Here is a 22,535-nt window from a genome sequence, read left to right on the forward strand (position 1 = left end):
GTTGAGAGTCCGCCTGCCGATGCGGGGGACACGGGTTCGTGCCCTGGTCCGGGGAGATCCCACGTGCCGCGGAGCGGCTGGGCCCGTAAGCCACGGCCGCTGGGCCTGCGCGTCTGGAGCCTGTGCTCCGCAACGGGAGAGGCCACAACAGTGAGAGGCCCACATACAGCAAAAAAAACCAAAACAAAAAAAAAACAGGCATTTGCAGGGGAAGTGGGGGAGGAGTGATACTTCAGAGGCAAATTATTTTCTTAAAAATATGAAGGTCTTGAATTTTTCACAAATCTTCCATCCTACCACCACCTTCACTCTGGAGAAAAGAAAGATTAGGGAAGAAAGATCCTGTTAAGCCGAGAGAAGGGGAAAGATTGCCTCTTGCATGAGTACAAAGCCTGAGCTCATAGACGACTGTACCCACAGTCAACTGTACCCACTGTACCCACAGCCTGAGCTCACAGACGACTGAAAGAGGGGTGTATCCAAGACCCACGTGAAGTTGTATGCAAAATTCTGCATTTTGATCACAGTCTCAAAGGGGTCCATGTCACTTATAATTTTAAAAGTTAAAGTTCAAGCAGAAGTGACAGATACAAACTCAAATTCTGGCTCTTCTGCTGTATGATTGCCCAGATTTGCACAGCAAATCACCCAATTTTTCAGAACTTCTGTTTCCTCCTTTTAAAATGGAAAAACAATGCCCAACTCATCGTGAGGATTAAATGAGATAAGGCAGGTCAAGCTTCCAGCATGACAATGTTCATCCACCCGCGAGGAGGACAGCAGAAAGCTGTTAGAGCGTCTAGCATTATAAGGAATTAGATCTGGAACCATATACGCCAAGAACAATGGACAGAACTTAGAGCCCCTAAAACACCGTCAGTTCCCCATGTCTGCCATTTTGTAACAACTCACAAACCTCCCCATATGAGCAAATGCATCTCAATTCCATATGGTCATGAGACCACACTATTATTTATTTATTTATTTTTGTGTGTGTGTTCACTTACTTTAATAACACTACATTTACCATGTTATCACCATGGAATGTAAATTCAGGTTAGACAAGAGAATTTCACAAGTACAACAAAGCATTCTGTAGTATACCAAAGTTGGTATAATGTCTGACCAAACCAACTTGCTCATAAATCACTCCCATTACAGGCAATTTATTTAGTTTAACATTTATGATTCTTTCAGAGAAAATAAACAGACTGCACACATTTAAAAAGTATTTTTCATTTACCTTTGCATTAGCACTTAAAATACACACTTCTATTTCAAAATGCCATTTCAAAATTATTCTACTATAACAGCAGCAAACTATAATTCTGCAATTACAAAACAGCTAAACGGGGATCTACAGTTAAGTTACTCTCATGTTTACAACTATGATTCTGAAACAGATACTACTTCAAAGCAGCTGTTACCAGCTCTTTAGGTTTGGTTTAAAAACACACACATAGTTGCTGGGAGGTTTATAAGGTTGTATTCCGTGCACTGTTCTGAAAGGGTTCTTCAAGAGCCAACCAGACCTTAAAAACAGTACTCAGTCCACAAGGCAGTCAGAAAGAGTTAAATTAACTGGGGTAAATAGGACTCCTACATTACATCAAAAGCATATGACAGTCTGCAGCAACTGGGAGCATTTACAGGTTTGGCATGTTGTCCTCTTTACAACTAATTTTATCAGAAGAGTTTAAGAAGGTGGACATTGTACCACTATCAAGTGCATTTAAAAGTGACATGTTTTTGTGCTCATCTGACTCCCCTGAATGACCTAGCTAGTGAACTAGCCACTAGGCAAATCAAGCCTGCAAGAAAGGAAGCCAATATTCAAATTACCATGTTATTGTCCGACCCACAGAATTTATTTTCAACATAAACATATAACCTCAATATGAGATGTCTAACTAAAGCAAGCACCACCAAGACCAAGACAGCATCTCCTCTTCTAAGGTTTAGGTTCTGCCCAGATTTCTTGATACATGGAATAGCCCATACCAAGAGTCACTGCTCCCACAACAAAGCCTTGGGCTGCCACACGCATGTGGATCAGGTGAACAGACATTTTAGTATTGCCCCTGTTCTTCAATTTATATAATCCATATGCAACGATTGCTGCAAAACCTGCCATTCCAATGCGGACAAATGGTGCCTCTCTAGCTTTTAGGGTAAATTTAGATCCCTAATCTTCACCATATGAAGAAAGAGAAACATCTGTGTCACTTGACATAGTGATTGAAGAATCTTCAGACAACGGCACAACGTCGCAGCCTCCTACCGGCTTCTCGAGACCACACTATTATGATAGATCATTGGTGACAGAGATTCAAGGACATCTCCAATGTCTCTTAGGTGAAAAATTCAGCACTGGGAGAAAAACATCTCAGACTATTACCCCTTAAATTTATTAGAAATTAAGTGAAGGTTGAATATTCCATTTCTTTAAGTAAACAGGTATCCAAATTCTATAATAACTTGTGTGATAATACATTATTCTAAAATGCATAATATCTCCATGTTTATGTGTATAGTCCCTCTACTTATATATATGACTAGTTATTAATTATCTAGACCAAGTAAGACAAATAACAGAAAATCTAAAATCAAGAAAAATCCTTGCTCATTTATAATCAGGTTTGGACTTTGGAAAGCTTTCTTTATCTAGGTAGAGAGGCCAATGTAAGATTTACATTTGCTTCAGATGGTCCAATAGATCTAACTCAACTATTTACTGATCCTTGTCTATACGTCAATCTTACCTGTTTTATAACATACATACCTGAATGAATAACTACTCAGCCCAAAGGTTAAAAAGTTTGCAGGTATTATACTCTTATCGTACACATATTTCAGCTATTTTTAGAGTCCAAATGAAAACAGCTAGTACAGAAGGAAATGTGCATGAAATTCTTGAGGTCTGCTCAGATAACAGTCAAGATAGGTCAGTGGATATTTGGAATACCTAAGACACTGATTTAAAATAAAACACTCTGAGGGCCAAGAACACTTTCTAAAGTTGTGCTTGAGAGTAATGGTTTGTATTAAGTGCATGATTCCTCTCTATTCCAACAAATCCCTTAGCCAAAAAATTTCTCCATTTGTCAGAAAACATAAGAACCTGTTCAAAGTTCAGCAGAGAAGTTGACACTCCCCTGATAGAGCAATCTAACCTCAGAGAGTCTCTAAAACCCTTTTTCTAGGTATTTGAGAAGAAGGCCCAAAATGAAAAAGAAAATCTAACGAAGAAAGGTTCTTTTCTACCTCTGTTCAAAGTTGGTAAATGTTCAATTCTCTCCAGGAAATAAAATCATACAGCAAATAAAGGCTGACTTAACTGAACTGCAGTCTGTGCTTATCAGTCTAAATTCAAAACAAGAACCTTAATTTTTAAACTAAGTAGGCACTGATTCAGCAACCATGTACTATGAGGTACAAGGCACTATTCCAGACACTGGTGATACCACAGTCCTGCTCTGATGGAGTTTACATTCCAAAGGATAAAAACTTGACATATGTGTGATGCACTTCAAATACAATTTTAAAAACATTTTCTGAATATCTGTGATAAACCACAACAGAGTAACCAAATATCAAAGCCTATAATTAGAATTTTAAAATGAGAGGCCAAAGTAAGAACTTCTAAGTTTTGTTAGACTTTTCAACTTATTCATCAAAATGCCTTGGAGGGGGCTTCCATGGTGGCGCAGGGGTTGAGAGTCTGCCTGCCGATGCAGGGGACACGGGTTCATGCCCCGGTCTGGGAAGATCCCACATGCCATGGAGCGGCTGGGCCCGTGAGCCATGGCCGCTGAGCCTGCGAGTCCGGAGCCTGTGCTCCGCGAGGGGAGAGGCCACAACGGTGAGAGGCCACAACAGTGAGAGGCCCGCGTATCGCAAAAAAAAAAAAAAATGCTTTGGAGGTAATCTTAGGGGTGGCTTAGGATCCATCTCAATTTCAAACCTGTTATTTGAAAAAGTTATGTATGTAGGCCATACATGCAGACAACAAGGACCCTCCTTCCCCTCTACACAAAACACTCAGAAATAGCTGAAAGAAAACTGCCCTCTAAAATTTAAGTTATAAAACTAACACATAATGTGTGTGTTATCATATCATAGCAGAAGCACGATAAAGTTACCTTCAAAAGGTTTCCAGGATATTTTTTTTTTTTTTGGCCACACCACATGGCTTACAGGATCTTAGTTCCCCGACCAGGGATCGAACCCAGGTCACCGCAGTGAAAGCGCCCAGTCCTAACCACTGGATGGTCAGGGAATTTCCCAAAAGGTTTGAGGATTTTTAAAATGTCCCTGTTTCCTAACTGAAGATTTTAAAACTTAAAATAAAAACTCCAACCAAATGTACATTTAAGCCGAATAAGGACATTAAGATAAAGATTAAGATATATAAGAAATAATATTTTGCAATGAATCTAATTAAAACCTATGATAGCATGATTAAAATGTGATTATCAAATGTAATATAAGATTTTAAAAGAATTCTTGAAAAAGACGTACCCTAAAGAAAAGATATAAGCCTTAATCCAAAATCTCATTAAAAAATTTTTTTTTGTTTAAATCCTAGGGGTTAGGTTGAGGGCAAGAGGGAAGAAACAGAGAAGTAAAACCTATCAGAGAAGTAAAAACTTACTGAAGCTCTATTTGAGGGCAATGAGGCAGTGACATTGTACAAATTAATTTCAGCTGGCATGAAAATAGAGGTTCAAATATGACTGCTAAATTACAATGATATACTAGAAATTTAAGTTTAGCAATGTAAGAAGTGCAATTACCAGTGGCTGCTGTACTTGTTTGTACTATAAGAACGTCTTATAAAACAAGCATGTATTCATCTCTTAGTAAAAGGAAGAAACAAAGATATTTACAAAAGCAAGAAAAGAGTTAATTTGAAGAGGTCAGTCACCACAATGTGGAAATGGGAGTCACAAATAACAATAGCAGTGCTGAAGAATAACACTTACTGAGTTTCCTAAATACTAGGTCCTCTATTAAATGTTTTACATTTAAGATTGTATCCTCACAACCACTGTCAAATAGACATTATTATCATCCCCAATTTACAGATGAAAAACCATTGGACTTGGGGAATTAAGTAAGGTGCCCAATGTCACACAACTGGTAAGTGGCAGCTGGGATCCAAACCCAGGTGTTTCTAATCCAACTGGCAAATGTCTTAATCACTCTATTAAACAGCCTTCTCAAGAGGCCAGTAGAGGCAGTGCCCACCCTAGCACAGCCCAGAAATGATACACAGAGGAACTTGTCTGGTCCGTGAGGCAGTACTACTCCCCTTATGAAGATATGGAAGGTTTTCTGGGCAATTTCCCTTCTCTGATTCCAGGCTCACCAAGCAATTTCTGGTTTGCTCCAGCTTCCACATGGCCTGCCTGAAGGGAGATCATGGCCTGGCCAGAGGGCACACATTCTTGGGGCCCCTGGTAGTTCCAAATCTCATCGTAAATTACTGAACTTGCAACCTGGTTTTACAAATTCTCAAGGAGCTGGGGTAACGCAGGTCTTACTCTCTGAAACAGGTTCTTAAGGCTGACCACCTCATTCTAGATTGTGATATTCTTTCAAGGACACACCGCCCATGGGAGTAGTTATGCCCAGCTGATACACTCTTCTCTCACCACCTCCATCAACCCTCTCTAACATATACTTTCAAAATTAGAAAGTTTTCTAATTCCCCTTAAATTCTGTAAAGACTCCCATAGCTTCTCTTGAAAAAGTGTTATGAAACTCAGTGAATGATATGCAAGGAACTTCAACAGCTCTGAGAGGACGGTGCTGTAATGACCAGCAGTATTTTCCTGCAGCAATCATTTTTCCCCCCATTTTTAAAAGCCACTTTCCACAGTGCAAATATGGTGGGTTTTGAAAAAAGTTGACAATCTAAGTTAACTATATTGGATACAAATATATTAACCTTTCTGTTTGTAGTTCCTTAATGTATTATCAAATACCTCACACAGTCAAAAAACAATGAAGACTGACAAGCCTCATTTAACCACACATTCAGCTTAAGCAATAAAATGTTACCCATATAGTTGAAGCTGCCAGGTACAGCATTACAATGGGATTATCGTATGGCCCTTATAATTGTCATAATAGAAGTGAAATGTTATTCAACGAAGCAAGGAAAGTAAAGATTTTTCCCCCCAGCTTAAATTTGGGCAATAGCAAAGCTTAGCAGCCAAATCTACATGCTATGATAATTCTGAGTTTTCTTGACGGGAGAACACTGCAAGATAACATACCACTCTCTCTTGGTATGAATCTCCTAAGTGATGTATGGACACAAACTAAGAACAGGTGTTGCCCTGACTCAGATGATTTCTAAACAGTCATTGGGCAAGATTAGGCCTCGGCCTAAGCCATCTGTTTACATGCTACAGAGCAGAGCTTCTGGAGCTTTGAAAAGTTTGCTATACAAACTTTCTAACCATGACTGTCCTTAAATGTTGGAAATAGTGGGACGGCCTGTCCAGGGGCAAGAGATTTTCTAGAGACCACACCTGTTCCCATTTAGAGCACTCTTCCCTTCTGTTAAAAATCAGTCTCGGCTTCCCTGGTGGCGCAGTGGTTGCGGGTCCGCCTGCCGATGCAGGGGACGCGGGTTCGTGCCCTGGTCCGGGAGGATCCCACATGCCGCTGAGCGGCTGGGCCCGTGAGCCATGGCCGCTGAGCCTGCGCGTCCGGAGCCTGTGCTCCGCAACGGGAGAGACCACAACAGTGAGAGGCCCGCGTACCGCAAAAAAAAAAAAAAAAAAAAAATCCGTCTCATTATATACCCATAGCTGTATGAAGCTGCTTGTTCCTGAGTCTGATAACCTCAAACAAGGGATGGCAATTTCTCTGGGCTTCTTGACTAACAGAGAAGCAAAGCAATGCCTGTGGGTTCAGTTCAACCTGTATTTATTAAGCCCATTCCACGTGTAGTACTTTGGGTACAAAAATAAATTAACCACAGTTCCTCAAGCAGTTGACTCTAGTGGTTGTACGCAGACCTGGTGCATGAGGAAGAAATTACAGGAAAAAGAAACCAAAATAGGAAAAAAGGAAAAATGCGTGAAGGAAGCAAAAAAGATGGAATGGATGCAAGTAGGCAGGACCAGTCACTGAGGTCGGCGCTCCTGGTTTACTTTCTCCTTGGGCCGCTCCATTTTAGTTTCCTTCTAAGGCTCTCCCTCTGTTCAACTCCAAGGAGTATGCTAAATTGTCTTCTTCTCTCATACCCTCTCCCAGGTTAACTGGCCTAGGCTGAGGATCTCCAAATCTCTTTCCTCCAGCCTGGATCTCTCACCTGCACTCCAGACCTGCACATACTCTACCTGCTCAACGTCCCCAGTTGGCACCTCAAACTCAGTACGTCTGAAACTGAACTCACCACACGCCTCTCCCAGCTCCCCTCAAACCTGCTCTTCCTTTTGTGTGTCTTCCCTCAGCTATATAGTCCCCACCATTTACTGGTAACCTTAGGATCCACCTGGACCCCGGCGAGTGCCTCCCCATTACTTGATAGGTAGGTCCTGAATATCTCCAGATGCCACTCACTTGTCTCCAGCCCCATCCAAACCCAAGTGACTACCATCTGAACCGCAACTCTATTCCTTTCTAGTCATTCTCCAAAGGATTCACGCTTCATAAAAACAATCACACCACACGCCTATTTAAAAACTCTTCACTAACTTCCCCACTACTTTCAGGACAAGCCCAAACCCTTTAACAAGAACCCCGCATTAGGTGGCCCCTGCTCTACAACCTTTCCTCTGCCTGTGTCTTGGGCCTTGTGCAGTTCCTTTGTTGGCATAGTCTTTTCCAGCCCTTGAGAGGCCCACCCTGCCCCACCTTCAGGTCCCAGCTCAGACATCACTCGCCCTGGGAAGCTTTCCCCTTTGCTGCCTCTCCCTGCTGTCTATAGCACCCTCTACTTCCCCCATCATCGCATGCATCACGCCTGCTTTCTTACTGGTATCAACAGTAGGGTGAGCTCCTAGTACGTATGAGCTTGGCACTTAATAAGTCTTTAATAAAGACCGATCAAATGAATGGATGTTCACCAGGGGCACAGCTTATCTATTCCTGACTTTTTATGAACTACACCATTAGCAGGATTTCCAGTCAAGGCTACAACATAGGCATTTAAGTGAAATAACCCGTTTTTTCATCTTTCTCTTACCCCAGAACCAGGCAGCCAAAGACTGGAAGGGACCTGGGTTTAATTAGAGCTCCTTTCTTCACAGGCCTTACACAGCATTTTGAATTTAAGACACTGTATGGATACTTGAGGACTTCACAACTTCCTACAGACTGGATTAGGGGTTTTCCAGGGCAAACTTCCCTATGATTACTGTAACAGACTATAGTTATTAGAGCTATGGCTTTACATGCACATTAAATCACAACCACAGGCACCACTGTTATCCCATGGTTCAGATGAAGGAACCAGAGCTCAGACAGGTCACATAACTCACGTAATGTTAAACAACTAATTGATGAAGAAACCAGAATTCAAACCGGGGCAATATGTCTCTCGAATTTTGGCTTGGCCTGTGCAAAACAATCAATGAATGTTGAATGAATGAATGAAGTCAGTAAACTGTACTAGATCAGGACAACCCATGTGGCATTACACCAGAAGACCAGAACTACTTGGATAATCCAAAATGCATTCCTTTTTTTTTTTTAACGTGGCTTCAAACAACCATTTTATTTTGCTCACAATTCTGTGGGTCAGGAATTTGGGAATGACTTGGCTGAGTGCCAGCTGGATGGCTGCGGGGGGGGGGCTGAAAGGATCCATTTCCAAGATGGCTTCTTCACTCAGATTCCAAAATGCATTCCTATCTCATTCTGGATAACATTTTGGGGGAACATATAAACATTTTCAAAACTCAGGCATTGGTAATTCTCTTACGGGGCACACCCAAGGAAAGACCTCTTTGCTCTGTATTATTCCTTCCTGGTGGGGAGAAGGGCTTACAGGCTCATACTTTGAGAAGACAGCGCGCACGATAGTAGCTGGAAAGTAAGGAACAAAGCCCGCCCAGAGAAGCCTGCAGCCTTTTCCGGGGCTTACCTCCCGAAGCTCCAGTCTCTGGGCCACAGCCTCTAGGCTCTCCTGGCCAGTGCTCTCCACGGACAGCGTGAACTCTACAAACTCATTGTTGAGCAGCTGGATCCGGGCAACCAGGCAGCTCTTGCTGGATACCGTGTAGCGCCGGGTGCGTTTTAGTTTCAATCCAAATGGCAGTGGCATCTTCTTCTCCCTTCAAGAGTTGGAGGGGTGAAAAGGGAAAAGCACCGCCACCAATCCAGTGGTGGTAATGGCGAGAGAAAGCAATCCTGTCCTGAAGGGAGGAGTACTGTACAGTCTCCGGCTGCTCACCCAGCAGCTGCTGCCGCCATTAAAAAGCAACTGAGTCTCCAAAGACCAGGTGATGGGAGCACCCACGCCAGTGCTGGGGAAAGAGGAACACCGGTTACATAGGCAATAGCAAATCTGGGCTTTGTTTTCAAAAATAAAAATTAATAAAGCTATATCTAAGCTTTCCCTCTCTTCTGGAAAAATAAGGCATTAGCAGGATCTGGGAGGCAGTGGGGAAGTTTATCATCAGAGCTGTGTTACGCCCTGGGTCAGATTCCACCCCTCACTCAATCCCACAGATAGTAGTGACAACGTGTGGCTAACTTCAGGATTAAATGAGATAATGGCTGACACTACTAAAACGCCAAATTTAGTAGCTAGCATTACTGGTCCTCTTTCTATTTTACATAAGTTTTGTTTTTTCATAGTTAACTCTTTTTGGCTCCCCGATACTCCAAATGTTAGGGTTCTTTAGTCCTTAAGTGAGATAATTGCAAAAACCCTCCAAAAGAGCTACGTTCAAGTCTCAGTCCCAATTAGGCAAATTAACCCTGAACCCGAATGGAATAATCCCCTGTAACACAGGGCAGCTGTGAGGTTCAAACGAGGTGAACACTTAACAAGCATTTGTAGAACTCTCTGGTTTATAAATATTTACGTCACAAAATCGATTTATTTATAAACAAATTATAAAAGACCCTACAAATGCTTGTTATCGGATTACTACCAGACGCGTGGAAGTTCTGAAAAGCGTGGCCCTGGCCCCGGCCCCTTTCCGGATGGGGACGCCTAAAGAGGCGGTGACCGCCTTCACCTAAGCGGGGCCGCAGCCCAGAAGAGGAGGGGGGCAAGGCCCTTAAACGCCCTCCCAAGTTAATGCGGGGAGGACGCTGCTCAACAAGCCCGTGAGGCCAAGAAGACTAGGGATAGCTCCGGCTCCTCCCTCGTCCTCCCCCCCACGGAAAAGCAGGCGACGTTGCCCGAGCAACCCACAGCCGCAGAGGCCCCGGAACCCTCCGCCTGCGACCGCGTTTCCGGACGGATGCTCTAGGAGAGTACAGGCTCCCGCTGATGCCGTAGGGAACACTTAAAGGACCCGGCTAGAGCCCCAGAGGCGAGGGGGAGGTTTGGGTGGGGTCCGTTTGAATCCCGATTTGGAGCTTCAGGACCTCCGCCAAAATACGCGACTTAAAACTTTCTAAACAACACCCGTTGGTGGTACCTCCTGGGCTGAAGCAAACTGGCCTTGAGCGGCAGCTTGGAACTTTTACATTGGCTGGATTTTTTGTTCCCCTAAACGAGTCGACAAAATCCCAGATAGTTCCAGAATCCCGGGACGGTTCCCACTCTCCGTTATCTTCTGAACAGAGGCTTCCCCCGAGGATGAATCGTTTGGCAAGGCTCGGCCGCGGCTGGTTACCCTGAACTTGGGCCGGGAACCGCCCGGAGGGGCAAGGGCAGCCCCCAACCCTCTCATCTGGCGGACACAGAACCCAGGCCTCGGGAGAAGCGGCTTTCTCAGCCTCACACTAGGACGGGCTGAGTTGGGAACCGATCCCAGATTCCTCATTCCCAGTCCTCTGCTCTTTTCTGCTTTTTCTACTGCGTGTCAGCCCCAGAGGTGATGGGCACTCAGGGCTGGGGGGTGGCAGAGCTAGAGTATATAGTTTAGCTATTACACTAGGCTTTGCCAAACTTAACATTTTATAATTCCATTCCACAAAAGTGTATTGCGTCTCTGAGTACAAGGCAGTGTAGTGGCCCTTTAGAGAAATCTAAGACGAGTCCTAATAAGCCGTCTTTGCTCTTAAGGAGATTACAAGCATGCTATAATTACATACATGGCTGTATCTCTAATAAGGACCCAACCACGATTTTCTGTTTGTTTTTTGGATTTTGTTTTGGTTTTGAGCTCTGGTTATCTCCAGATAGTAAGAAAAATAAAAGTTAAAAACCAGGAATAGAGGAAGAAGGCCAGAGGAAAAAAAGAAAACTAGAACTACATAAAGAATTGTGTTAACATTTGTTGTGTACCTTTGTAAGGTAAAAGCACCATACTAAAGGGGGGAATAGAAAATAGATATTACGAAAAGACATGGGCTCCACCTGCAGTTTTCAATGCTCTTTTCTATGTCAGGGTATAAACCAAATAGATAGCTGAGGCAAAATGAAAGAAAAAAAAAATCAAGAAATGAGAACTTTAAATAATAAGCTTTCAACTAGAAAATTGCCTGATAAGTTATGAGTGTCTGTATAAATTTTAAAAGATTATATATACATATATATACTAAATACCCTTTCAAGTGATTAAATGGTGAATTTAAATTTTACATAGAAATTGTGATAACTGGAAAGAGGACAGATTAAGTACAGAGGAAAGATGAAAATTTGCATTGGGGGGTGTTCAAATATGGTATTCTCTTCACTGCCTTGAAGGCAGTAGATACTACACTATATAAAACTATGCCTTGTAGGCAGTAGGTACTACACTATATAACTTAATCATTAACTTAAGCTCTGATGAAGCAAACAGAGTAAAACTTTCAGTTGTCCCTGAGTGTGAAATGTTTTACTGCATCAAGGATAAAGAAAAGCCAATGTTTTCTCTTTTTTATTTTGGTATATGTTATAATGTAATTGAAAAAGCTGAAGGGTGTGTGTGTGTATCAGATGCATTTTTCCCCAAGATCTATCCATAAGAATAGCTTGCTTTTTGTTTATTAAGACGTGCAAAAGTAATGTTCTGCTTAATAATTTACAAAATTAACAATTGACACATTTAATTTTCAGTTATGTGCAGTATTTGCTACCAAATGATGTCATAAAGTTATGAATGTTTGGATAGAGGAGTAGAAATTTAAGATGCTTTGGGGGGATGTCTATTTCGGGTGTAAAATAATATGAAACAATTTGAAAGGTAGTTGGATCTGGAATTCTAACGTATCTAACTACTAAAGTAAACAGAAAATTCATAATTAGCTTTTGAAGGAAAATACTAGGAGATATTTTGTTTCTCTACAAAATCACTTTGTTATGAAATAAAAAACAGGTATATATTAAATTCTGTTCAAGGCTTCAAAAGGCAGTCCGAGATATTTGTGAATTCATTTTAATGTTTTTACATCACCTTTCAGAAGTTCCTCAAATACAGTTTAATTCTGAATCCTGTAGTTTCCCGCCTTGTTGCTAAAGTCCTCACTACACGTAATTCTGCTAATGATGCTTTCAAATAAAACAATCACTAAATGAGTATATGACATTTTTAGAATAATATATAGATCTATAGCATTAAATCAAACGCATGTTTCTCCTGAACAAAACATTTATGCGTAGAACTCGAGAATAAAATGTGCTAGGAACAGCAGACAACTACTTTCAGAGTAAAAATCTATCATATCCCAAACTTAAAAAAAAAAAATCTGGGGCTTCCCTGGTGGCGCAGTGGTTGAGAGTCCGCCTGCCGATGCAGGGGACACGGGTTCGTGCCCTGGTCCGGGAAAATCCCACATGCCGCGGAGCGGCTGAGCCCGTGAGCCATGGCCGCTGAGCCTGAGCGTCCGGCGCGTGTGCTCCGCAATGGGAGAGGCCACAACAGTGAGAGGCCCGCGTACCGAAGGAAAAAAAAAAAAATCTGTCAGCAACCATTAGGCATACAGCGCTTGTCACCTGGAGCACACGGAGTGTTTTGAACGTGTTTGCGAGCATATTATTATAAGGCTTTCTCAGCAAAAAAGAAAATTAAGACGGGCATGCCAAGAGCGGCCAATCTAATCAGGATTTGCAGAAATCACAAGTCGGAATTTGCAGACCCAAGAATTCTTTTTTCCAGAGTAAACAATCTTTACTCCAAAACCAAAACAAGTCATCACCACGAAACAGTCCTTCCCTACTCGCCTTCTCGCCAAAGTTACCTAGCAAATCTCGCACTTAATATTCTAAGAGGCACAAATATGCCTAAAACGTTTAAAACTCTGATCCAGAATTAAGCCGCTACAATCAGACGAGGAGTTCAGAATACAAGTTCAAGACCCCTTTAGAAATTACTCAAGTAGATCAGAGAGAACCTGGAAAAGAAGACTTTTTTCTTTGTTACGCTCCTGCCTTAGGTCTGGGAGCTGGGACCCATCCTCCAGGACTCCGGGGCCGGCCGACGCGCTCCGGGGTCCCGGCTCGCGGACACACGCCAGCGCTCGGCCCCGCGCCCGCCCGCCCGCCCCCCGCCGCCCGCCGGCCCGGGCCCCGCGCCCTCACCTGCTCCCGCTCCCGCATCCTCGGGGCCGCGCGCCCAGTTCAGCGGCCCGCCTCCCAGGGCCCCGCCGCGCGGCCGCCGCAGCCGCGCCCGCACGCCAGCCCGCGCCGCGGCGCGCTCATGGGGCTCGCACGCCTCACTTCCTGTCTCCCCGAACTCGGCCCGCAGAGCATTCCCCCGCGCAGGGTCCCGCGGCGGCCGCGGCGAGGGGAGAGGCCCGGAGAAGGGACACGCCGGCCGGCAGCGCCGCACAAAGAAACCGGCCGGGGGCCGGGGCAGCAGGAAGGCGGGCGGACGGGCACAGGACGCGCGGCCGGAGCAGCGGAGCGGCCGGGGCCGGGCGTCCCTCCCCCTGGGCCGGGCGGGCGGATCCGGGGAGGCGGTGGCTGCCCGTGACCTCAGAGAATTGGAATGCGGGCGGGGGAGGCGCGGACAGCTGCGCCCGGCCGCAGGGGAGGGGGCGCGCCGCGGCTTTTTTTAATCCTATGACCACTTATTTTAAGAGTTTCCAAATAAAGCAAGGCTTTTAATAAAAATGAGAGGAGGGGGATATTATTTCGGTGCCATGTAAAGGGTTTTATTCCCGTGTTGTTCTTAGGTGTTCTGTAAAATTCTATTATTGCTGGAGTTGTTCGTTTACTCTTATACATTTCTGAAAACAGTTCAAACATTCAATTTCTTCCTCCCATGCTTACGTCTAAGGATATAGCCCATAAAAAAAGGAAAAACACTGATTGGTAGTACAGGGTGCCAAAGTCCCCTTCCCCTGAAAAAGGTTATGCCTCAAATAACCTGTAGGTCTTCAAAAGAGCTGTGTGCTTAATGCAGTACAAAGTAAAGCTCTTAAGGATGGGGAACTCCAGAGTCAAAATTGTCTGGGTTCAAATCTCAGCGCCAACGCTTACTTAGCTGGGTCGCCGTGTGCGAGTTTCTTAACCTTTCTGTGCCTGCTCATCTCCTGTAAAATGATAATAATAATCATCACTATCTGGGCTTCCCTGGTGGCGCAGTGGTTGGGGGTCCGCCTGCCGGTGCAGGGTACGCGGGTTCGTGCCCTGGTCCGGGAGGATTACGCATGGCGCGGAGCGGCTGGGCCCGTGAGCCATGGCCGTTGGGCCTGTGCGTCCAGGGCCTGTGCTCCGCGGCGGGAGAGGCCGCAGCAGTGAGAAGCCCACATACCGAAAATAATAATAATAATAATCACTATCCAGTAACTTGTGTGAAATGTTTCATTCTAAGCCCTATTAGCAATTTTTATTATTACATGGTATTATTACACTGCATTATTATTTTTATTACTGCATGGCAACACTTAAGCCAAGGAATAAAATTGTGTCCCTAACACCATCACAATAGGGTGTTTCGCCTTTCCCTGGCATATGGTTTGAGTGATTGGAGCAGAGACATTTTTATTATGTAAATTTTATTTAAATGATTTTTTAAAAAAATATGTTTCTGGAAAGCTTTCTTATGTTACATTTCATTTAGATCTCATTTTCTTCAACAGTTAACAGACACTTAGTGAGTACTTACTCATGGTCCCTGCTCACAAAGGACTTCTAGTCTAGTGGGTAATAAACCTACACACCGCACATACGCATGACAAACAAGGCCTAAGTGGAAAGCGCCATCCTGGAAGTAGGAGTGCGATGGAAGAACAAACCCTAGGCAGGACTCAGCTTGGGTAATGGAGCTCAAGGCAAATAGGATTACATGTGTTTCTATATGGAAGAAAATCAATCAATTCTGCTTATAATTGAATTTCAACTGGACACCATGAGGGGGTCAATTCGTGTGCGAAGAAAAGAGAAAATGAGTGGCTCTCTGGTTTCCCAATATAGAAAAACTGAAATTACGTGTGAGTCTTCTCCATCTCCAGCCTAACATCAAGGCCTGCCACTTCCTCCTTTGAAACATCTCATGAATGCTTTCTTTCCTCTCTGTTCCTGAATGCCCCCCTCCCCCCCCCATTCTAATCCAAACCTTCATCCCTCATCATTTTACATCTGACTTACTGCAACAAGGGCGGTCTCCATGCCTCTGGTTTGTGCTCTCTCTTCTTTCCATGTGAATACTAGGCTTACGTCTCCTTGAGGTTTATCACTCCCAATGGACCCCTAAGGCTAAGCTGTTCTGCCTGACCTTTTAGGGCCTTTCTAAATCGGCCTCAGCCTCTTATGACCATCCTTATTCCTCTCTTCTCCCCTACTGCCCCCATCAAACCGTTTCTCCTGGCCCAGAGCACCTCCGCCCCCCCCCCTTCCCTTTGTCTAAGCCTTCTGTTGCTCTCCAAGCGTCAATTCAAGGCTCTGCTTCCAGCACAACTTGCTAGCCACCCCATTCCACAGTGATCCCCACACTTGGCAAGAACGTTAAAAACTGTTTCATGTAGGCTTCTTTTATATCTCCTAGAATTCCTAGGACACTACTGGGCAGAGGGTAGGCACTAAATAAAAACTTGTTAATTGAATCGGGAAGAAAATAAAAGAATTTTAAAAATAGAAAATGATTGTAAAACCCAAGCGATGTTATACACTGAGCTGAACTTCCTCCCTCACGGTCCACAAGTGCCACTTGCTGACCAAGTCCTTAAGCTCTATTTTCCTGCAACCATGTTAATTTGACAGTAACAGCCCCATGACAAGCCACTTGAACAAAGACTTCAAAGTGTTCGGCATGAAATTATTATTGGCTTCTGTTTGTATGGAAGGAAGTGAGATAATTTATATGGTTCAACCCCAAAAGATACAAAACGGTGCAAGGAAAAGTCTCCTTCTTACTTTCCTGCACTCCTCCTGGGGGTAACTGGTGTTACCATAATACTATGTACCCGTCTACAGAGAGTGTGTAGATGAATAAGCAATTACATATCTGTCTGTATTTTTACCTCCTCTTGCTACCCAGAAGTGATATACATTCTTCTTCCTGTGAAGGTAATTCTCTTTAAAACAAAGTAAAAATTTAAAAATTTCTACAGTGAAAAGATGTTCAATAAAGGGAAAGAAATTGTGGTTTTGGTGGTACACTGACTGATACTTCCTTAGGGGTTAAGAAATTAATCTGCTTTGATACTTGGTGAGTACCCACTATCTCTCACTATATAAATTACCATGATGATGCTGGCAATATATTTGTTCAATGGACAAGAAAATGAAGAAAAGTATGTCAGCTTCCATAGCAAAAGCAATTGCTGTGACTGGAATTCCCAACACTTAAGGGCTTTTGATCCAAGGGTAGACATGCCATGAGATATTCACTAATGAAAAAACTTGTCTATTCAAACCTCATCTCTTGGAAGCCAAATGCTGCAAAGAGAAAGATAAATAAGATGTATGGCCCTGTTCTCAAAGACTCACCATGTGAGGAACAGGTGAATATATAATTCTAGTAGGCAAATACACTTAATGGGTAGATATTCTAAGTGGAGTGATATTCAGTTTATCACTATGATCAGCTTCTGGCTGTGTCTGGAAGGACAAATAAAAAGTTCATTAGGCATTCAAAGAAAAAAAGAGAAAAGCATTCCAGGCTGAAGGACACCCCCAAACACCTCTCTTCTGCCCTCCTCTCCCCCGACACTTGCAAATGATGTGCAGCACCCAGTTGGAATGCTGCCCTGAGAGGAGGCTGGAGATGCTAGGGGGCCAGTGTTAGAAGACAACGGACTCCATGCAATTGGGGTTAGTACTCGACCTCTTTGACTTCAAAACCAATGCTCTTTTTAGTAATCTTCTCTCTTTGAAAAACAGCCCAGAGCCCTCAACTGGGATTCATTGAAATCTAGTCCTCATTGTCTCCTAGAGCAAAATATGTCATTCCTCCTGAACTGGAGAGAACTTCCACGCCGGAAAATAATTCTCATTGTCCTGCTTAGTCTTTTTCAAGTTGAATACCACTAGTCCCTTTAATGGTTTCTTTCAGGCATCATTATGATCATCTTCCTCTGAATGCAATGTGGTTTATGAAGATGCATCTTACAGGGAAGCACCTGTAACAATGTCAGACCACTGAACACCATCGGTTTAGTGGGGTCATCCCCTCTGTGATCCAGACACACTCCTGAGATCTAAATATGCAAGTTCTTAAGCAGCCTGTGAGTCTCTTTCTGCAGTTTTAAATGGATTGTCTTGAAAGTTGACTCTTTCTTGAATACATTTTAAAAAAAAAGTTTTACCTATTCTGAATACATTTTAATGAAAACATTCTCTATTTTTCATAAAATGTTCTTTCACTATTATCTAAATATTGACTAAGGATTTTGTATGCAGTAATGGCAAAACATGTGTTTGCATTCTTAGTTCTGAAATGGTGGGTAAAGAGATAGAAATAAGGTGCCTGTCTTTTGGATTGTGAATGTTGTTAATGCAGGAACTCAGTCTCACTCATCTTTGTGCTCTGGCTCGTAGCAGAGCATCTGACTCAGGGTAGGCATTTAATTTTTAATCAACAACCACAGTACTGCAATGAGCCAAGCACAGTTCAAAATACTTCCCAACTATGAACTTACCTCATCCTCATAATAACTCTATGAAGGAGAAACTGCTATCATACTTATGTCACAGATGAGGAAACTAAGGTAGAGGGGATAAGCAACTTGCCTAAGGTCTCAGAGAGGGTAGCAGAGCTGGGATTCAAACCCAGACAGTCTGGCTCCAGGGTCCCTGTTCTCAGTCACTCTGCTCTGCTGCCTCTCATCAATGTTGAATGAGTGCATGATCATTGGATTTATCCGTGAGGAATGCTTTTGTAATGTAGGTCATTAATTAATTTTATCCTTCAAATATTTAATAAGTGCTTACTATGTGTCTAGCGTCCCAAAAGAAATTCTGGAGAAATACAGACCTACAAGGAGTTTATAATTTTGTTAGAGAGAACAAACGCACATGTGCACACACACATGCACGCAAATGAGATGAACATTACAGAAAGGATAGTGTCATACTAGTAGCTCCCACATAGACGTTATAGTAATTCCGAAGAAAAAAAGGATTCTATGAGATGAAGGACCGTGTGGCCGACAGACCCTAGGTGGCCTCAAGATTTCTGCCGCTGCTGTTTACACCCTTTGTAATCCCCTCCCCTTGAGTGCAGGCAGCACCTGTGATTTGCTTGCAGCTAATGAATATGCATGGTTGAAGGATTTTGCAATCTAATTTTGTAATTAAGACCCTAAATCAGTTGATTTGGGGGTCAGGCCCTGGGAGGCCCTGGCTTAATCAAATGAAAGCCTTTAAAAGAAGGACTGGGCTGGGATCCTCTCTTCCCGGGCTTGATGTAGTGAGCAGCCATGTTGGTGAAGCCCTCGGCAAGGAAGTGTGGGCAACATCTCTGACCTGAGGGTGGCCTCCAGACAACAGCCGGGAGAAAGCTGAGGCCCTCACTCATAAAGCTGCAAGGAGATTAATTCCGCTTACAACCTAAATGAGCTTGAAGGTGGCTTCTTCCTCGGTGAAGCCTCCAGACTAGAACACAGCCTTCCTGACACCTCAACTGCAGCTTTATGAGACCCTGAGCGGAGAATCCAGCTAAGCTGTGTTCAGATTCCAGACCCATGGAAACCACAAGATGGTAAATGTGTGCGGTAATTTGTTATGCAGCAATTAATAACTAATGATACCACTTCAGGAATTAGCAGATATGGGGAGAGGGGAGTCCTCTCTCTACGCTTACTTTGATTCTAAGGTTTTACCGCGGCTCTCCTCCCGGCCAGTAGAGGTCGCCAGAGTGCCGGCTCCCCGGGCCCGAGTGCGCGCAGGCGCAGGCTTAGGCGCAGGCGCGCTCGACTTGGCTCGAGCCGGTGGGGGCGGGTCACGCAGAGCGCGCGGCCGGGAGCGGCGGTGGTGGAGGCGGTGAGGCTGCGGGCTGGCAGCTGGACTCCGGCTCCCAGTAAGCGGAACCCTTCGCGGTGCTGAGCCCACCGCCGGCCCCGGAGCCATGGAGATCGGCACCGAGATCAGCCGCAAGATCCGGGTGAGGCCCGCGTCGGGCGGGGGCGGGAAGCCGGGCCTCGGCGGGCGGGCGGGCGCGCGGTTGTCAGGAGTAACGGGGGGTGTGGGGCCCGGCCTGGGCGCCGCGGCCTGCTCGTCGCCGACGCTTTTGACTGGCCGCGGGGTCGGCGAGCAGCGCCTCCTCGGCCAGGCCGCCTCGGGCCTGGGCGCAGCCGCGGCCTCAGAGAGCGGGCTCGCGGCTGAAGAAGGAGCCGCCGGGAATCTGAGGGAGGCGTTGGGGTCCCGGCGAGAGCCGCGCGGGGAGCTGGAGGGGGCGCCGCGGGGGGCGCCGCGGAGGAGGGGTTCCGGGGTGGGACTGGGGGGCCCGAGGCGTCTCCCCACCCCCACTCGGGCGCCCGGGGGGCAGGAGGTGTGCGCGCTCGCGAAGTTGCCTCTGCGCTGCAGTCGGTCTGTTTTCCCAGGGCCGCCTTTCTCACGCGCACGATGGTTTTTTTCTTCCCTCAGAGTGCCATTAAGGGGAAATTGCAAGAACTAGGAGCTTACGTTGGTAAGTCTTCTGTTGTTAGCCTAATAGACTTTAGAATTTGCAGCGAATTTAATTTTAGGAATGCATTTTTCCTATCATGCCTTTGACTTTGGAGAGACGCCCTTTTACCTTCGAATCTGATACTCCCTGGTTACTTCTTTTCCGTACTATCTTTCCATTGAAAGCTTTATATGCAACATTGTTTTTTTTCCCAGATCCCCTTCTAATAGGGTGTTTTGAAATCGTTTAGCTTCCTCTGTTGAGGCTCTGTCATATTTTCCTTAATATTTGTCTGATTTCTGTTGTTTTTCCTATTTTCTTTCCTTTCCTCTTGAACTTCATTTTTCAGAATTATTATTTTGCATGTGCATGATGCTGTCTGGCATTTACCTCTCTCGTGGTTCAGTGAGTTTTATTTTCAGATCTCTTTATTTTTCCTGCCCCTTTTTTTCTTACCTCCCGATGGTAATGTGTCTTTTTTCTTTTTATTTTTTTATAAATTATAACTTGAGTGTTTACTCTGGGCCAGGCACTGTGCTTAATTATTGTCGTATATGCATTAGGTCACGATAATCCCCAGGAGAACACTGGAAGGTAAGTGGTAATATCCCCAGTTGTACAAGCAGGGGAACAGGCTTTGGGTGCTTGGCTTGAGCAAGGTTTTATGGATTGAGACCTGCGTCTGTTTGGCTCCAAAGCTGGTGCCTCCTGTAAAAATAATAGCTACCACTTATGATAGTGGTTCTCCAGGTGTGGGAGACCCCAAGGGTCTCTGAAGTCAAAACTATTTTCATATTAATACTGACAGGGTATTTGCCATTTTCACCGTGCTGACATTTGGACTGTGCAAAAGTGGTGAGTAAAACTGCTGGTACCTTAGCCCGAATCAGTATCTCACACCAAACTTTACAAGAAATTATCGTATTCTTCACCACCCTTCCACTTGCAATTACAAAGAAAAAAAAAAAAAGAGGCCAGTTTCATTTATGAATGTAAGTGATGAAGTAAAATATTTTTTTAAACCCTGGCCTTGACTACATCTTTTTAATATGTGGTGTTAGGAAATAGGAAGTACTCATAGTACTTCTGCCATACTGAAGCATGATGGGTTGTCTTAAGGCAAAGAATTTGTGTGATTGAGTTGAGAACTGACCTAGCCACCTTTTTCATGGAATTTTTTTTTCTTTTGTTTTTTTTGGAACTATTTTTTAAAGTTTAGTTGATTTACAATATTGTGTTAGTTTTAAGTGTACAGCAAAGTGATTCAGTTTTACATATATATATACTTTTTTCAGATTGTTTTCCGTTATAAGCTATTAAAAAATATTGAATACAGTTCCTTTTGCTATACAGTAAGTCCTTGTTGCATATCTGTTTTATTATGGTAATTTATCTGTTAATCACATACTCCTAATTTATCCATCCCCCTCCCCCCTTTTACCCTTTGGAACATCATTTTTAACTTCTAAGAAAGACTAACGGGCTAGTTACATAATTTGGATTTTTGGCAGACATTTTCCTGAAAGTGAGCAAAGGTAAAGAACTAGTAAAGTTTGTTGCCAATGACAAAGTTGAGCTTTCAAATGAAAATCAGAATTTTGGAAAATTTGTCTTCCTCCATAAATTTGACAGCGTGGTGATATTAGCAAATGGTTCTTCTATACTGTATAATGAAATGTATCCGTATGCCAGTGGTTTGTTTAGCTCAGTGAACCAGTAATTTTTCAAATGACCAATGCATGAATATTTTTAAACTGTACAGGGATAAGAAAGATCCATTAAAAGTGCAGGATGGATCAATGGATTTTCATGTAACAGAGTACAAAAAGGTCATTGATACAGTTTTTAGATTCAGTATTGTTGCTTACCTTCAAGAAACTACCACTCGTTGAGTTTTGGTGTAGTATCACAGGAGAATATCCACATTATCTGAAAAGGGTACTAAAATACCCCTTTTCCCGTTGCATACCTGTGTGAGACCAGATTTTCTTCACATTCTTTTTTTAGAACAACATAAAACAGGTTTATTGTTTATGGCATAGGTGTATTATTTTAAACGAATTAAGAAATCTAAAAATTCTGAGTTGCAGTTTCTAGTATGGTAAATATCAGTAGCTATACGCACATGAATAAAAGCTGTTTGGGATCATCAGTAATTTTCAGTAGTGTAAAGGGGGGCCTGAGACCAGATGGTAGTTTGCCACATACTAATTATTTGTTGTCAGGATTGTTGTAAGACTAACAGATAAGAAAATTGAGGCTCACAGGTTAAAGATGAAGCTGAACCAGGATTGTTTATTCTTTTATTCATTCAACATTTAATGGATGCCAGCTTTGTGCCAAGAACTTGTTTTGGGTCAAAAAGAAATCCACAGAAAACCTACAGTGAGAACTTTAGTAATTCTAGCACATGAAAAC

General features: G+C 43.7%; 2 protein-coding genes and 1 pseudogene across 11 annotated transcripts in view; 1 reads left to right on the plus strand and 2 right to left on the minus strand.

The window, feature by feature from the left end:
• Window positions 1-13,873, minus strand: part of PTPN21 (protein tyrosine phosphatase non-receptor type 21) — a 71,514-nt gene extending 57,641 nt beyond the window's left edge. For all 3 annotated transcript variants that reach the window (XR_004045082.2, XM_030883646.2, XM_030883649.3), the window contains exons 1-2: window positions 13,646-13,873; window positions 9,107-9,488 (exon numbers count right to left, since the gene is read on the minus strand). Coding sequence is in view for 2 of the 3 variants with exons in the window: in XM_030883646.2 (XP_030739506.1) it covers window positions 9,107-9,286 (180 nt within the window). In the remaining variant the exon portion in view is untranslated. The remainder of the gene's footprint in view (window positions 1-9,106; window positions 9,489-13,645) is intronic.
• Window positions 1,066-2,233, minus strand: LOC115867359 (HIG1 domain family member 1A, mitochondrial pseudogene; annotated as a pseudogene).
• Window positions 13,874-19,450: 5,577 nt separating the features above from the next.
• The window catches only part of ZC3H14 (zinc finger CCCH-type containing 14), a 38,244-nt gene continuing 35,159 nt past the window's right edge, over window positions 19,451-22,535 (plus strand). For all 8 annotated transcript variants that reach the window (XM_030883629.2, XM_030883630.2, XM_030883640.2 and 5 more), the window contains exons 1-2: window positions 19,451-19,613; window positions 20,096-20,138. In XM_030883629.2, coding sequence (XP_030739489.1) covers window positions 19,578-19,613; window positions 20,096-20,138 — 79 coding nt within the window. In that variant the 5' untranslated portion in view covers window positions 19,451-19,577. The remainder of the gene's footprint in view (window positions 19,614-20,095; window positions 20,139-22,535) is intronic.

Source organism: Globicephala melas, chromosome 2 (assembly GCF_963455315.2).
Source record: "Globicephala melas chromosome 2, mGloMel1.2, whole genome shotgun sequence".
Lineage (NCBI taxonomy): Eukaryota > Metazoa > Chordata > Mammalia > Artiodactyla > Delphinidae > Globicephala > Globicephala melas.